Raw genomic sequence first — 18006 nt, 5'->3', positions numbered from 1 at the left:
CAACCAGAGAGGACCACGGTCACCCCACTGTCCAGCCAGCACCCCGTGGGCTGGGATGGCTCTCCATGACAGAGGCGGGCAGTCTGCATAGCCCAGCACCTTTCCCCAGGCCAGCAGCTGGTCCCTCTGGGCCCCCACAGCACCTGCAGCAGCCTCACTGGGCAGGTCTTTCTGCCCACCAGACTGAGAGCCCTAGGTGGGCTGGCATCCTGCCAGAGCTTAGCAGAATCTGCTGAATGAATTCCTACACAGCCTGAAACAAAGGGACCAGCAGTGGCCAGGCACCCAGGCCCTCTAGGGGCAAGGCCTCGCTTCCTCAGCTGCACAAAAGGCATCCTCCTGTTCTGCTGGTGTGAACCCCGGAGAACTGAGGATTAACACAGAAGGCTACACCGAGGACAACACCAATGCAGGAACTGCTCAAGTCAAAGCTGGCCAGCACATCACTCCAGGATTCTGATCCTCACCAGCAGGGGACTGGGTTCAAACCTGGACGGGCCATTTCCAATTTGGCTGCCACAGGCCAGGGACATAACCACTACACCTCGTCTTTTCCATGTGTAAACAGGAGAATAACACCTACTCACACACGCACACACCACACATGCATGCAAATGCACAGACACGCGCACATATGCACAGACACGCGCACACAAATGCACACAGACACAGACGTGTGTGTGCACATCAGCTGCTGGCTCCAGGTCACGGCTCCATAAACTATCTCAGGTCGGGACACTCAGATCCCAAGACAATGAGCAGGAAGTGACAGCCCATCCCACAAAGGCCCCCCTTTGAGACACCAGCTCTGCCTCCAGCTTTTGGGAAATACAGGGGAGGGCAGAACAGGCTAATGACACCATAATGAGACAGACTCTCAGATTCTGTGCTGGATGAACGCCCCATCTCTGTCAAGCTGCTAAGAGGTTTAAAAAGAAATGAACAGAGGCTGTTTAAGTTAAAAGAAACGATGAAAATGAATCAAGGAAAACCTCACTCAAAGTGGAGTCAGGAAGCCCTATGGAGGGCGCACTCACACACACCACCTGCCATCGCTTACTTCACAGTCCAGGGCAGGAAGAGGCTCAGTCCACTGCCCCAGCAGGAGGAAGGTTTTCTCCCCACCCAGCAACAGTCCAGCCAATGAGAAGCTGTCACCACCCTGTACTCCTGCTCTCCTCCAATGGACTTTTGTTCAAAGCAGCCCCACCCGACTTCCTCCTTTTTCTCTATAAAGTAACTTTCTCTCCTGTGTTCTCCAGACTTGCCTATGGTTCTGCCATAGCTTGCACGTCCGGAAGTGCAAATCCTCTGCCGTTCCTGAATAAACCCCTTTTGCTGGTAAAATAACTGGCTGTTTTATTTTTAAGGTCGACAAGACAAAGAGGACAGCAAACACAGTGTGCAGACCTTGCCTGGACTCCAACCAACACCAGCCAACCACAAGAAGACTTCTGAGGACACTAAGGATGTGTCCAGAAGCACTGAGTCCGGGTGGACGTTCTGAGGTCAGACTACTACTCTTCCTGCCTTAATGGACACTTGAAAGTTTTCAAAATAAAAAGTAAAACGACCATCACTAAGACCAAACCAGTCACAGCGCCCCTGCAACACCCTCACCCCAGAAGGGTCAGCCCAGAGTGACCACTCCGCCCACGGCTGCCCTACCTCGCCTTCCTCTCCAGCTGCTCCTCCAGAGCCTTCAGCCTCTTCTCCCTGTCGCGGAGTTCGCGGGCGTAGCTGAAGTCGTCATCCAGCTCCTCCTGCCTGGCCGCCCGGCGTCGCTGCACAACACACCCGCAGGCACCCCACTGGTTAAACCCAGACTCCCGAGCCCATGCCATGCCCAGTGGCCGTGCCCACCCACCTCCTGATCCTTCACAAACTGCTCTTTCAGCCTCTGAAACTGCTCCCGCTTCCGGGCGTCCACAGCCATCCGTTCAGACATCTGCCGGTCTGTGTTGAGATGGCCAGAGGGGCACCATTGTGAAATGGAGTCCCCAGCAGGCGGCCCTCAGCATCACAGAGGCAGGACCCAAGCCACACACACCGCTGAGCTCACTCAGGACCCTGGACGCTGCCTCTCGGGCGTGGACAATCAATTCTTGCTTTGCAATTTCCATTCGTAATTCCTGAAAAAGACATCAGTAAACAACGCATCCTAATCCTCTGTCCCCTCCCCTGGGTTGGCCTGAGGGGTGAGTTTCTCCAGGGACGGTGCCCAGGCTGTGAGGACAAGGTGCCCCGTCCTGTGCAGTGACAAGGCTGGCTCCCAGGGCAGTTGACATGCTCTCTCAGCGCAACCTGGGGCCAAGACCCCAGGCCTGTGTGTGCTCATTCTGGAAGGAGCCAGGGGGCTCAGGGAGGGACTCCTCCACAGGAATGGAGGACTAGGCCCAGGCCCCCAAACAGGCTGGCACCCTCTTACCCCCTCCACTCTCCCCCAACTCGTTCTCTTGGGTCTGGCCCCACCCACGTCTCCCTGCTGCCCACCAGGTGCCAGGCCAAGAGAGGCTTTCCATCAGACCCCTCTCCCCAGGTGCACAGGATACTCAAAGCTCAGGTCCTGGCACACCTGCCCCTTCTGAGCAGGCAGGGAGCTCACAGAGGCCACCACGGGCAGGAACCTCGGGTCCTGGGGCCCTGGAGCCACCGTTTGGCCAGGATTGGGCCTGCCCACCACCCAGCCAGCTCCAGGAGAAGAAAGGACAGAGCTCCTGCCCCAGGTGTCCCCACCCAGACACACCACCAGGACAGAGAACACCAGGGGCAGCCTCCCCATCTTGCACACCCCACACCCAGCTGCCCTCCCAGCCTGAGACCCTTGGAGGGGTGGGAGGCACAAGGAAGGCCCCAGGGCCACGGCGCTCGGGCACCTTCTCTTCCTTGCTGATGGAGCTGTGGCGCGCCACCCTCTCCATCCGCCCCACGTAGATGGCGCAGTCCTTCTCGATCTCCTTCAGCTCTTCAAGGGAGAAAATCACCGAGATCCGAGGGACAGGGACATCAGACCAGCAGAGGTAGTGCTGCCAGGAGGGAGAGCCTGTGCTGAGCCTGCTGCACGGGACCCTGCCCTGCTCTGCCCCCCACGGTGACACGTGTGGACGGCTGGCTTCTCAGAAACATCATCCCTCAACCAGGGGCATGACACCCTCCACGGCTCCAGGGACAGCATTGGCTGTGCGGGTCTGTGCCCAGGCCAAGGCTGCCTGCCTGACTCCCACAAACGACCTTTCAGAAGAAGCTGTGAAACCCTGGAGCTCTCCTAGCTGCCCTCACGGGGAAGCATCGGCTCTGGACACAGAACACACGGGCACTCACTCACTGAGGTCAGCCCTGCAGACCCACCCCGCCCACCCTACCCCTAGGATCACCCACCCCAGAGGGCCCCCCTCCCCTGGGAGCCTCCACCCCTCCCCTGGGAGCCCCACTCCCCACAGCCAATCTCTTGGCAGCTCCTGAGGGCTCTGCCCCCCAGCCTCACTAGCGTGGACCCCTCCCCACATCCACAGCTTCCACCAGCCCCTGCACCTGTCCTGGCCACTGCAGTCTATTCCAAGCCCAGCACCAGCCACGGGCTGAGACTGGCCCCTCCTCTGCCTGGACCCTCCCCAGCCCCATACTCCTAGGCCCCCTGGCCCTGGTCTGGCCTCCACCCAGCTGTTCCCACTGCCTGGGAGCCCCAGGTCCACATGCCCGGCCCGCCTGCCTCAGCCTAGGCATCAGACAGAACCTCGAAAGGCTGCCCATCTACACTCTCCACTGCCAACCTGGCCATCCTCCACAGGGCCTTGGCCACATGGACACTGGCAAAGGCCTCTGCCCAGACCTCTGCTCCAGAGCACAGCCAGCCCCCAGGCCAGGGGGACACGACTCCCTAAACCAGCCTGGGTCCATCTTCCCGTGGATACAGCCCATCCCTGGCCTGCTGGGGCAGTTTCCAATGCAGAGGAGGGAGGGAGTGAGCCCACTGCCCCTTAGCCTCCGAAATGCCTTCGGCTTTTCCTCCTGTCTTTGAATGAGCGCCCGGAAACTCCAGAGCTGCTCATGAGACTCTCAGGGGACACTGAGGGAGAGGTCACCATGATCCCTGCTTCAACACGGCCGGCCCAGAGCCAACGACAAGACAGCCAGGTCTTGGGGGCACGACAGCTCCCAAGAGCCAGAAGTGACGAGAGAGGCAGGGAGTGGGGACAGCACGCTGGTGTGCACGTGGCAGGACGCCCCTCACCCGGGGGCAGCAGAGCTTCAGCAAGTTGATGGTTTTCCCGCAGACATACACGTCGTGGGCGACGTGCTTCAAGAACATGGGCACGCAGTCCTCCACCTCTTTGGAAATGAGCACGTAGCCGTGGGTCCAGTAAAACTTATCTGAATGGGACAAGACACACGGGTGGCCTGCGTCCAGCAATCACCCACCTGATGGCGCAGAGGCCCAGCCCAGCAGACAGCTGCCACCTACCTCTGAAGCCGAGGTACTCATGGTTCACTTGGATCATAAACTCGCCATAAACATCTCTGAAGACCCCACTGTATACCCAGTCGTGGATGAACCTGCCGAGGGAGACGGCCCAGCAGTGAGGCGGCCGTGGTGGGCACCAGGATGGGCACAGCAGCCACGGGATGGAGTGGTCTGCCCAGCCGCCCACAGTCCAAGCCCACCTATCCTGCCCTCCCCCTCCTCATCTATGATGCCTGTGCTCAGCAGGTGTTTGACAAGAGGATACTCTCAAATATCTGCTTGGACTGAGTGTGGCTGCGCCCCACCCGCTGAACCCCGCCCCCAGCCTCCCACCGTGTGTAGGGCTCGCAGCTGGTCTTCAGCAGGGACAGCAGCACCGGGTAGTGCTCGTTGCTGCAGTTATCCAGGGCCTCCTGGTAGAGGTAGGAGAGCAGCTTCACCCCCTGGAGACAGCAAGGGGAGGGGACTCAGCCCAGGCAGCACTCGCAGCAGATGGGGAGCCCCACCCAGCTCGACACTCAGCAGCAGCCCCACCCCAGGGCCACGCTCAGCTACAACCCTTTCCAGGAGCCAGCCAGGCCAACACTCAGCAAGAATGCAGAACTCACAGTGGGGAACGCGGCGCTGGGCTCTCCTCCACCGGTGCCAGGGAGTGCAGTGCCGACCCCACAGAGCTCAGCCAGGTACCTAGACACAGAGGCCAGCGGGACCAGATGAGCAGACACTCAGAGCACCCAGGCTAGGTGAGACCAGGTGAGCAGACACTCAGAGCCCCTGGGCCAGGTGAGACCAGGTGAGCAGAATGTATCCCAGGCCCTTCTCCACCTGTCTTCATGCTCAGGCTTTAAAACCACATGCACCTGGAGGACCTGAGAGTTGAGCTTCCTGCCGGACTTCGCCCAGCTGCTCCGTGCATCTCGACCTCCTTCTCAGGCTCGGCTGAGACTCCAAATCACCCTGAGCCACGACCTCCCACCCCGCACCCCGCGCCTGCGGCTCTACCTTGAGACCCCTCCTGCACCCCGTACCACCTTGCCCGGTTGCCACCTCCCATGGCCTGGACAACTGCCAAGCCCCTCTGCGGCCCCTCGCCCTCTCTACCCAGCTGCAGTCCAGCCCCACCGCCCCAGCCCCAGCACCCTCCAGCCCTCATGCCTCCACACTCCTGCCCCCTGCCTAGAAGGACTCCTCTCCCACTGAACCACCTCCTCAGGGACCCCAGGCCCTCACTGTCCCTTCTCCAGATGGCACCTGCCAACAGACACTCTGCCTGGTGTCCACTAACCAGCTTGTGAGTACCAGGGGCCGGATCCGTGGGGACCTTGTGTGCCCTTCAGGCAAGAGCCCCCGACCCTAGACAGGGCTGCCATGGTGGGCCACCACAGACACACGCGCACAGCACCCAGCACCTGGGGAACTACACCTACTGGGAGGGCTGTTCTCACAGGCCCTCCACTGCCCAGCAAGCCCCACGCCTCTCCCACATAGCCCCCACGCATGGCTGCCATGCTGAGGCTCACCTGAGCTGCCGGCCCAGTTTCTTGAAGAGAAAGCCAATGGTGAGGAGGCTCAGAGTGGGCGGAGTGGAGAGGACACAAGCCCGGTAATACTGCAGGTACCTCCTCAGGCCGCTGGTGAAGGCCTGTTGGGCAAGGGGCTGGAAGGAGGACGGCCAGGCACGAGACACGACCGCCGAGCTCAGAACTTGAAAAGAGACGCTGGTGCTGGGGAAAAGGGCCTGGCGTCCATCCCCCAACGCTGGGGCTCCATTTTTCTAAGGAATGGGCATCTGCGGGTCACGCCCAGACACCCCAGCCCAGCTGGAAGCAAGGACCATTAGGGAAGCCCCGGGCCCACTGCAAATGCTGTCCCTGCAGCCAAGACCAGCTGCACCAGGAAACTGGGACCTGCAGGTCCCGGGGGGATTCTGGAAAGGTGGTCAGGCTCCACGCACAGACGCTAACTCTAAGAAGGTCTCTGGCTGCTCAGACCACTGGGGTCTCGGTGACACACGTGTCCTGGGCAACACCACAGCAGCACGGCCCTAGCTCAGCTCACATCTTTACAGGAGATCTGCATGGAACGTTCTGGAACAAATGTCAGTCCACCCACCAGCTAGGAGACAGCTGTCCTGCCTCAGGTCCCAGACAACCGATACGGCAGTCCCCTCTCAGCTGGCTTCCTTCTGCCCTCCCCGGGCCCAGCCTACACTGCCTAAAACCCAAACCTCATCACGTCACCTCAACAACCCTGCTGCGGAGCCAAAACGCGAAGGAGCCCGCTCAGACCAGCCCCCACTGGGCCCCTTGCCCTGACGGCCTGCCCTCAGAGCTCCCCAAACACCCTGCTCCTCTGGACGCCTGCCCCTCCCACAAGGCCCACCTGCTGTCCTGGGGGCTCTACCTGGCGTGTGGGCTGCCGGAAAGGCTTTCAAGGAAGAGCTGGTTCAGCCCCCCTCCCAGAACTTCACTCGCCCAGTAAGGGACATCCACCGTGTCAGTCACTGTGCAATGCACTGGGGCCCCAGTGGGGACAGACAGCGTGTACCCACCCAGTACCACCTGGTCCTTCCCTGGCCCCCCAAGTGTTGGCCACACCTGCCTCCCACTGGCCCACGGCCCAAACACGTCCCCCCTAGTCTCCAGTGAAATGACGGACGAGATATACACGGTCACCCCATTCCCAAAGAGTAACTCTCGGGTTTCAGATGTTACCGAGGAAACAAAAGGTTTGGACTCAGTGTCCTGGGGTAGGACCTCTGGAGCTCTCTTTTCCAGAAATTACGCAGTTCTCATGAAGATGCCTGACAGCCGGGAGGCTGAGGGCCGTACCTGGAATACGAGGCCTTTGCTGCATGCGGAGTCCAGTACAGGCTGCAGGGAGAAGTGGCTCAGGCGCGCATAGTGGGTCCCGCACTCGGCCACCTCCGAGAGGAGGCTGCTGACGCTCTCGGGGGATGCTCCCGATACATGGACACCCCGCTTCACCACGAAGGCCTGAGCCGGCTGGACAGGGCAAAGGAGAAGTCACTGAGGCCAGGCATCCAGCACCCAACGTGGTGCCACATCCCCTTCCACCCATGCACCCAACCACGGCACTGCACCGAGTGCCTCCAAGACTGGGCACCCCAAGCCAACACAAACGGGAAGTTCCACAGCACAAAGCAGAGAGCCACACGGCGCACCCGAACTGTCCCAGCCCTAGTATAAAAACAGATAGAAACTACAAGTATAACTTCTCACTGACCACATGAAAAAGAACATGTTTAAAATGACAAGCCAACTGCAGAGAAGGTGTGGGAAAACAGAACACCGTCCACACCCCACAAGACGTGCACACAAGAACAGCCTTCTTGAGGGCAGAGGCCTCACAAACGTGCTTGCCATCAGATCTGTAATCCGACTCCTAGGGATGCGTCCGAAGGAAATGATGGAAGACGTACACACACATTTGTCACAGCAAGTTCCCCACAATAGTGTTTACAGAGAACAGAAACAACCCGAGACAGAGCTGATTACAATAAGAACGTACGGGATGCAGGGAAGGCAGAGTGAAGAGGAAAACTTATAGTGGTAAGTGCCTACATTAAAAAGGAGAAAGGTCTCAAATAACTGCGTTGTGCATCTATGGAGATAGAAAAGAAGAGCAAACTAAACCCAAAGCCAGAGGAAGAGAAATCATAAAAACAAGAGCAGAGATAAATAAAATAGAGAATAGAAACAATAGAAAGAATCATGCAACCAAAAGTTGGTTCTTTGAAAAGATCAACAAAATTGACAAACCTTTAGCTGGACTGACTAGAAAAAAAAGGAAAGAAGACTCAAATTACTAAAGTCAGAAATGAACGTGGGGGGCTGGCCCCATGGCTTAGCGGTTAGGTGTGCGCGCTCCGCTGCTGGCGGCCCAGGTTCAGATCCCGGGCACACACCAACACACCGCTTCTCCGGCCATGCTGAGGCCACGTCCCACATACAGCAACTAGAAGGATGTGCAGCTATGACATACAACTATCTACTGGGGCTTTGGGGGAAAAATAAATAAATAAAACTAAAAAAAAAAAAGAAATGAACGTGGGGACATCAGTACTGATTTTATAGAAATAAAAAGATTCAGAAGAAAATGCCATGAACAGTCGGATGCCAACAAATTGGATAACCTAGACGAAACAGACAGATTCCTGAAACACACAAAGTAGCAAAACTGACTCAGGAAACAGAAAATCTCAACAGACCTATCATGAGTAGACGGGATCACTAACCAAAACCCTCCTGTACGTGACTGCCTGACACTATGCTCTTGATGCCGAGGCGTCCGCGTCAAAGATATCCATCTCAAATAAACACGTTGCTAGTGACCCGACCAGACCAGGAGCTGGGCCACCCCACCCATGAAGCTCCCCTTTCAGAAAGCCTGGGTGACACATAACCAACCCCTCAACTGACCCCACTTCTACCTTCCTGTGCCCTAATTCCCACGAAACCCTAGCCCTCACCCTCGGGCCCTAATAAAGGCAGAGCCCCAGATCCACTGTCTCTCTCTCTCTACCTGTGACCTCATTGTGCGGCCCTGGGCAGGCTGTGTACCCTCTAAGACCTGTGAGTAATAAACCTTGTTCTTCCAAGTTCCCTGATGATTTCTTGCTGAGGTGTGTCCTGCCATCATAATAAGAGCCACAAGGACCCTGAATAGCCAAAGCCATCCTGAGAAAAAAGAGCAAAGCAGGAGGTATCATGCTCTCTGATTTCAAAATACACTACAAAGCTATTGTAATCAAAACAGCATGGTACTGTCAGAAAAACAGACACACAGATCAATGAAACAGAATTGAGAACCCAGAAATAAACCCACACATCTATGGACAGTTAATTTTTGACAAGAGAGCTAAGAACACGGGGCCGGCCCCATGGCATAGCAGTTAAGTGCGTGCGCTCCGCTGCTGGGGGCCCGGGTTCGGATCCTGGGCGTGCACCGATGCACCGCTTGTCAGGCCATGCTGTGGCAGCATCCCACATAAAGTGGAGGAAGATCAGCATGGATGTTAGCTCAGGGCCAGTCTTCCTCAGCAGAAAGAGGAGGATTGGCATGGATGTTAGCTCAGGGCTGATCTTCCTCACAAAAAAAAAAAAGAGAGAGAGCCAAGAACATACAGTGGACAAAGTAAAGTCTCTTCAATAAATGGTGTTGGAAAACTAGACAGCCACATGCAAAAGAAAGCAGACCATTATCTTATACCATAGACAAAAATTAACTCAAAATGGATTAAAGACTTGAACCTAAGACCTAAAACCATAAAGCTCCTAGAAGAAACTATAGGCAGTACGCTCTTTGACATTGGTCTTAGCAGTATCTTTTCCAATACCATGTCTACTCAGGCAAGGGAAACAAAAGAAAAAATAAATGGGACTACATCAAACTAAAAAGCTTCTGCAAAGCAAAGGAAACCATCAACAAAACAAAAAGACAACCCACCAAGTGGGAGAAAATACTGGCAAATCGCAAATCATATATCTGACAAGGGGTTAATTTCCAAAATACATAAAGAACTCATACAACTCAACAACAAAAAAATGAACAACCTGATCAAAAAATGGGCAGAGCATCTGAACAGACATTTTTCCATACAGATGGCCAACAGGGACATGAAAAGATGTTCAGCATCACTAATTATCAGGGAAATGCAAATCAAAACTACAATGAGATATAACCTCACACCCATCAGAATGGCTATAATGAACAAGACAAGAAATAACAAGTGTTAGAGTAGATGTGGAGAAAAGGGAACCCTCATTCACCACTGGTGGGAGTGTAAACTGGTGCAGCCACTATGGAAAACAGATTTCTCAAAAAATTAAAAATAGAAATACCATACGATCCAGCTATTCCACTACTGGGTATTTATCCAAAGAACATGAAATCAACAATTCAAAGAGATTTATGCACCCCTATGTTCACTGCAGCATTATTCACAATAGCCAAGATGTGGAAGCAACCCAAGTGCCCATCGAATGATGAAGGGATAAAGCTGTGGTATATATATACAATGGAATACTACCCAGCCATAGAAAAGACAAAATCATGCTATTTGCGACAACATGGATGGACCTTGAGGGTACTATGCCAAGTGAAATAAGTCAGACAAAGAAAGACAAATATTATATGACTTCATTCATATGTGGAAGATAAACACATGGATAAGGAGAACAGATTAGTGGTTACCAGAGGGGAAGGGAGTGGGGGCTCGGCAAAAGCGGTAAAGAGGCACATGTGTATGGTGACGGATAAAAACTAGACTATTAGTAGTCAACACGATGCAGTCTATACAGAAACTGGAATATAATAATGTACACCTGAAAGTACACAATGTTATAAGCCAATATGAACTCAATAAAATTTTTAAGAAAAAGAACCACAGGGCCAGCCCAGCGACAACACTGGCCCCTCGGTGGTGGGGGCTCACCAGTAAACACAGGCCAAGTGAGTGCCTCAGACACTCCCACCCCACAGCATCACTATTCACAGGCTGGGACTAACACAACACCTTCCAACAGGTTAAGATGGTAAATGTTACGTTACATGTATTTTACGAAAAATAAAAACAACAAAAATGCTCACAACAAAGAAAAGCCCAGCACCAGATAGCTGTACCAGTGAATTCTACCAAATAAATAAAGAACTAGCACCAATTGTTCTCAAACTCTTCCAAAAACTGAATAGGAGAGACCACTTTCTAATTCTAAGAGGGCAGTATTGCCCCGATTCCAAAGGAAGATAAAGACATTACAGGAAAGAAGACTATAGGCCAATATCCCTTATGAACACAGATGCAAAAATCCTGGATAAAATACTAACAAACCAAACCAGCAGGGCTGGCCCATGGCTTAGCGGTTAAGTGCGCGCGCTCCGCTACTGGCGGCCCAGGTTTGGATCCTGGGCGCGCACCGACGCACTGCTTCTCCAGCCATGCTGAGGCCACGTCCCACATACAGCAACTAGAAGCATGTGCAACTATGACATACAACTATCTACTGGGGCTTTAGGGGAAAAAAAAAAGGAGGAGGATTGGCAATAGATGTTAGCTCAGAGCCAGTCTTCCTCAGCAAAAAGAGGAGGATTGGCATGGATGTTAGCTCAGGGCTGATCTTCCTCACAAAAACAAAAACAAAAACAAAAAAACCCAGCAGCATTTTAAAAGAATTATATACCATGACCAAGTGGATTTTATTGCAGGAATGCAAGGGTAGTTCAACATACAAAAATCAACATATTAAACCACATTAATAGAATGGAGGAAAAAAACCATAAAATTATCTCAACTGATGCAAAAAAAAAGCACTTGACAAAATCCAACACACTTTCAAGATAAAAATGCTCAATTGGGGCCATCCTGGTGGCATAGTGGTTAAGTACGCGTGCTCCGCTTTGGTGGCCTGGGGTTCGTGGGTTTGGATTCTGGGCGTGGACCTACACACTGCTCATCAGGCCATGCTGTGGCAGCAACCCACATACAAAAGTAGAGGAAGACTGGCACAGATGTTAGCTCCTCAACGTGATGAAGTATGAAAAACCCACAGGTAACATCCTACTCAATGGTGAAAGAGGAAGCTTTTCCCCTAAGATCAGAAACAGGACAAAGATGCCTGCTTTCACCACTTATGTTCAATAGTACTGGAAGTCCTAGCCAAAGCAATTAGGCAAGAAAAAAAAAAAAAATCTAAATTCAAAGCAAGAAGTACAATTATCTATTTGCAGATGACATAATATTATATATAGAAAACTCTAAGGAATCCACAAAAAACTGTGAGAACTAATAAACAAATTCAGCAGGCTACAAAATCAACACAAAAATCAGCTGTATTTCTATACACTAGCAATGAAAAATCTAAAAGGAAATTAAGAAAATAATTCTAGGGCCGGCCCTGTGGCTTAGCGGTTAAGTACGTGCGCTCTGCTGCTGGCGGCCCGGGTTCAGATCCCGGGCCCACACCGATGCACCGCTTCTCCGGCCATGCTGAGGCCACGTCCCACATACAGCAACTAGAAGGATGTGCATCTATGACGTACAACTACCTACTGGGGCTTTGGGGGGAAAAACAAATAAATAAAATTAAAAAAAAAAAAGAAAAGAATTCTATTTAGAATAGCAATATAAGAATAAAACACTTAGGAATAAATTTAACCAACAAGGCAAAAAAACTTGTTATAGTGAAAACTGTGATAACTATAAAATATTGCTGAAAGATATTAAAAACCGAAATAAATGGAAAGACATTCATGTTTATGGACTGGAATACAGTCATGAATCACTAAATGTTCTCAGAAATGCATTACTAGGCAACTTTATCCTTGTGCAAACATCACAGAGGGTACTTGCACAAACCTGGATGGTGTAGCCTCTACACACCTAGGCTGCGTGGTCTAGCCTATTGCTCCTAGGCTACAAACCTGTGCAGCATGTTACTGTACTGAATACTGTAGGTAGCTGTAACACAATGGTAAGTATTTGCATATCTAAACAGAAAAGGTACAGTAAAAATAAGGTATAAAAGATAAAAAATAGTACACCTTATAGGGCACTTACCATGAATGGAGCCTGCAGGAGTGGAGGTTGCTCTGGGTGAGTCAGTGAGTGAGTGGTGAGTGAATGTGGAGGCCCAGGACACTAGTGTACACTACTGTAGACTTATAAACACTGTACACTTAGGCTACACTAAATTTATTTTAAAAAGTTTTCTTGGGGCCGGCCCCATGGCTTAGCGGTTAAGTGCGCGCGCTCCACTACTGGCGGCCCGGGTTCGGATCCTGGGCGCGCACCGACACACCGCTTCTCCGGCCGTGCTGAGGTGGCGTCCCACATACAGCAACTAGAAGGATGTGCAACTATGACATACAACTATCTACTGGGGCTTTGGAGAAAGAAAAAAAAAAGGAGGAGTATTGGCAATGGATGTTAGCTCAGAGCCGGTCTTCCTCAGCAAAAAGAGGAGGATTAGCATGGATGTTCGCTCAGGGCTGATCTTCCTCACAAAAAAAAAAAAAAAGTTTTCTTTCTTCAATAATAAATTAGCCTTAGCTTACTGTATCTTTTTTATTTTATAAACTTTTAAAATTTCTTTAACTAAGTGTAATAACAGCTTAAAACACAAACACATTGTATAGCTGTGCAAAAATATTTTATTTCTTTGTGTCCTTACTATATATGCTTTTTTCTATTTTTAAAATTTATTTTATTTCATTTTTTCACTTTTTAGACTTTTTTGTTAAAAACTAAGACACAAACATACACGTTAGCCTAGGCCTACATGGGGTTAGGACCATCACTATCACCGTCTTCCTTGTCTACTTCCTATCACCTCCACATCTTGTCCACTGGAAGGTCTTCAGGGGCAGTAACATGCATGGAGCTGTCATCTCCTATGATAACAATGCCTTCTTCTGGAATATCTCCTGAAGGACCTGCCTGAGGCTCTCCTTGAGGAGGTGTCACTCTTTTCAGAAATACATCCATGGTGGTTTGCCTGGTTTGTTTCTTTTTTTCATCACAGATTTGCTTGTAAGCAGATAATGTACAATGAACATTCCTCTCTATTAATGAAAACCTTTCGATGTTGGAGTCCATGTTTTCAAACTTTTTAAGGAGCTTGTTGAGGTCTGCAAAAGCTTCTGCTAAATCCTTCACTGTGAATTGTCTTGGGGGTTCCTCTTCTCCCGCAGTTTTTTTTTCTTGCCTCTTCAACTATGCATTCCTGTTCTAGTTCCAATAACTCCTCATTAGTCAATTTCTCAGGAACCACCTCTAGGAGCTCCTCAATGTCATCCTCATCCACACCCAAGTTCAAGTTGTTTGCCACCTCAGCCACAGTACTATTGACTTTTGCAACCTCCTCATCCTTGGTAAATCCTTTGAAGGCATGGACAAACCTCCTGAGTGTCTTCTTCCAGATGCCATTCATACACTCCTTGGTGACATCACCCCAAACCCAAGCAAGGTTCCTGATGCAATCGTAGATGTTGTAATCCTTTCAGAATTGCACCAGTATCTTCTCAGTGTCTTCCTCGGTTGCAGCAATAGCCTGGGCAAAGGTCCTCCTCAGGTGGTAGGCCTTAAAAGCTGCTGTAACTCCTTGATCCATTGGTTGGATCAAAGAGGTGGTGTTTGGAAGGAGAAACACTGCTTAGACATTGGGACAAAGATCACCAATAAAAGGAGGATGCCTGAGAGTATTATCAACAATAAGCAAAATCTTGAAAGGTACGTTATTCTCCAAGCAGTACTCCTCCATTTCACTGGCAGAGCAATCCAGGAGGGCATCTTGGGAGAGGAGCTAGGTCATCCATGACTTCTTATTGCTCCTGTAGACACTGGCAGTGTGTGCTTATTGATATGCTTGAAGACCCTGGGGTTCTCACTGTGCCAGATCACAAAGGGTTTCCATTTGTAGCCTGCAACATTGCCCCCAAGCAAGACTTGCCCCCAAGTTATCCTGTCCTTAAAAGCCTGGAAACTCGGCATTGACTTGGCCTCCTTATGGATGAAAGTCCTCTCAGGCGTCTGTTTACAGAATAGGAAGCTTTCATCCATATTGAATATTATCTCTGCCAAGAAATTCTTCTCTACAACCAGCTTATCTAGAGTTTCCAAAAATTCTTCAGCTGCCTTCACATCAGCACCCACAGACTCACTACTCACGTTCACATTATGTAATAAATAATGATTCTTGAATCGTTTAAACTACCCAGAACTAAGAGAAAATTCAATATTGTAGTCAGGTCCAGCCTTTTCTTTCAATATCGCAAACAGACTCTTTGCTCTGGCTGTAATCTCTGTGATGCTGAGAGGGATATGCTTCTGTGTCTGGTCTTCAATCCTGGTCATCAGAAGTTTCTCCATGTCTGATACAGGCCCTTCACAAATTTTTGTTAGTCTCATAGCCTGCAATGAAGCGGATACTTTAACAGTGTCCGTCACTTTGTTATTGTTCTTCAAGATCGTAGCTATGGTGGAAGGGGACACACCTAACTGGCGAGCAATAACCATCACTGATTTTCCATCTTCGTAGTCCTTAATCACTTTTTATTTCGATTCCAGGTCAGTCACTTGATGTGGCTTCTTACTGGCAACATTAGCTGTGGATTTTGTATGCTTAGGGGCCATGATGAACAAAACAATACAAGATTAAATCAAGCACAAGAGAAAATGATGCGATCAAGAGACACAGCAAACACAAGATGTGTGAGGCTGCTGCCAGCATAACACAGCATATTGGGGTTTGTTTGTGTTTTTTTTTGGTGAGGAAGATTGGCCTTGAGCTAACATCTGTGCCAATCTTTCTCCAGTTTGTATGTGGGATGCCACCACAGCATGGCCTGATGAACGATATGTAGGTCTGCGCCCGGGATCTGAACCCGCGAACCCCAGAAGCAGAGACCGTGAACCCAACCACTACACCACTAGGCCGGCCCCACAGTGTTTTACAGTGAGCTTTTTTTTTATGAATAGAAAGAGTACACTGTAAAATAATGATAAAAAGTATAGTATAGTACATAAACCAGCAACATAGTCGTTATCATTATTGAGTATAATGTACTGTACACAATTGTATGTGCTATACTTTTATACAACCCGCAGCGCAGGTTTTACACCACAAACACGTGAGTAATGCATTGCGCTATGACAGCTACGATGTCATAAGCGGTAAGAATTTTTCAGCTCCATTCTAATCTCATGGCACCACCATCATATATGCTGTCTGCCACTGACTGAAACGTCGTTATGTGGCACATGACTGTATTTCATATTGTTAGGATAATAATGCTACTCAAAGCAATCTATGAATTCAATGCAATCTCTATCAATATCCCAATGGTGTTTTTTGCAGAAATAGAAAAACCCATCCTAAAATTCATATAGAATTGCAAGGGGCCTTGAATAACTAAAACAATCTTGAAAAAGAAGAAAAAAGTTGGGGCCGGCCCCGTGGCTTAGTGGTTAGGTGCGCGTGCTCCGCTGCTGGCTGCCCGGGTTCGGATCCCGGGCGCGCACTGACGCACCGCTTCTCCGGCCATGCTGAGGCCGCGTCCCACGTACAGCGGCTGGAAGGATGTGCAGCTATGACATACAACTATCTACTGGGGCTTTGGGGGAAAATAAATAAATAAATAAACATTAAAAAGAAGAAAAAAGTTGGAGGACTCACACTCCCCGAGCTCAAAACTTACTACAAAGCTACAGTGCTCAAGATAGTGTGGTAGAAGCCTAAGGACAGGCATACAGACGAATGGAAGAGAACAGGGTCCAGAAATAAACCCTCATCTATACGGTCAATTAATTTTCAACAAGTGGCCACGACCATTCAACGGGGAAGAGGCAGTCTTTTCAACAAATGGTGCTGGGAAAACTGGATATCCACATGCAAAAAAGAAGGAACGTGGACCTCTATCTTACAGCGTATAGAAATATTAACTCAAAATGGATCAAACACCTAAAATTAAGGGCTAAAACTATAAAACTCATAGAAGAAAACATAGAGGTAAACCTTAACGACCTTGGATTTGTTGTTTTCTTAAATATCACAAAAAAAGCCCAGGCAATAAAAAAAATAAACTGTATTTCATCAAAATGGAAAACTTTCATGCTTCAAAGGAAACTACCAAGAGAGCGAAAAGACAACCAACAGAATGGGAGAAAATATGTGCAAATCACATACTGACAAGGGATTAATATCTAGAATATATAAAGAACTCCTACAACTCAACAACCCAACTCAAAAATGGGCAAAGGACTCGAATGACATTTCTCCAAAGAAGATACACAAATGGCCAACAAGCACATGGAAAAATGCTGAACATCGTTAGTCTTTATGGAAATGCAAATGGAAACCACAGTGAGGTACCACCAGTTCACATCCATTGGGACAGCTATTATTTACCAAAAAAACCCAAAAAAACTAAAAATAACAAGTGTTAGTGAGTTAGCGGAGAAATTGGAACCCTGGTACATTGCGGAGGGAATGTAAAATGGTACAGCCACTGTGGCAAACAGTTTATTGGTTCCTCAAAAAGTTAAACACAAGAGTTACCACTGGACCTAGTAATTACACTCCTAGGTATACACTTAAAAGAACTAAAATCAGGGACTGAAACAAATTCTTGTACGCTCATGTTCATAGCAGCATTATTCAAAACAGCCAAAAAGTGAAATCAACCCATGTGTCCATCAAAAGACGAACAGATAAACAAAATGTGCTATATACATACACAGAATATTATTCAGCCCTAAAAAGGAAGGAAACTGACACATGCTACAACAGGATGAACCTTGGGGACATTATGTTAAGTGACATAAACCAGTCACAAAAGGACAAATACTGATGATTCCACTCATATGAGATCCCTAGAGTCATCAAATTCAGAGACAGAAAGCAGATGGTGGGTGCCAGGGGCTGGGGGAGGTGGATGGGAGTTCGTGTTTAATGGGACAGAGTTTCAGTTTGAGCTGATGAAAAATTTTGGAAATAGATAGGGATGATGGTTATACAACACTGTGA

At 49.8% G+C, this 18006-nt stretch overlaps 1 protein-coding gene across 3 annotated transcripts in view; it reads right to left on the bottom strand.

Moving 5' to 3' along the window:
- Positions 1–18006, bottom strand: part of TUBGCP6 (tubulin gamma complex component 6) — a 30410-nt gene that overhangs the window by 4559 nt on the left and 7845 nt on the right. For all 3 annotated transcript variants that reach the window (XM_058568091.1, XM_058568090.1, XM_058568089.1), the window contains exons 4-13: positions 7294–7467; positions 5983–6104; positions 5071–5149; positions 4796–4905; positions 4463–4554; positions 4232–4371; positions 2877–3026; positions 2051–2132; positions 1868–1956; positions 1669–1784 (exon numbers count right to left, since the gene is read on the bottom strand). In XM_058568091.1, the coding sequence (XP_058424074.1) occupies positions 1669–1784; positions 1868–1956; positions 2051–2132; positions 2877–3026; positions 4232–4371; positions 4463–4554; positions 4796–4905; positions 5071–5149; positions 5983–6104; positions 7294–7467 (1154 nt within the window). The remainder of the gene's footprint in view (positions 1–1668; positions 1785–1867; positions 1957–2050; positions 2133–2876; positions 3027–4231; positions 4372–4462; positions 4555–4795; positions 4906–5070; positions 5150–5982; positions 6105–7293; positions 7468–18006) is intronic.

This window comes from Diceros bicornis, chromosome 25 (genome assembly GCF_020826845.1).
Source record: "Diceros bicornis minor isolate mBicDic1 chromosome 25, mDicBic1.mat.cur, whole genome shotgun sequence".
NCBI classification, from domain to species: Eukaryota; Metazoa; Chordata; class Mammalia; order Perissodactyla; family Rhinocerotidae; genus Diceros; species Diceros bicornis.
The sequence above is the reverse complement of the archived record's forward strand: the minus strand, read 5'-3'. Positions and strand labels throughout refer to the sequence as shown.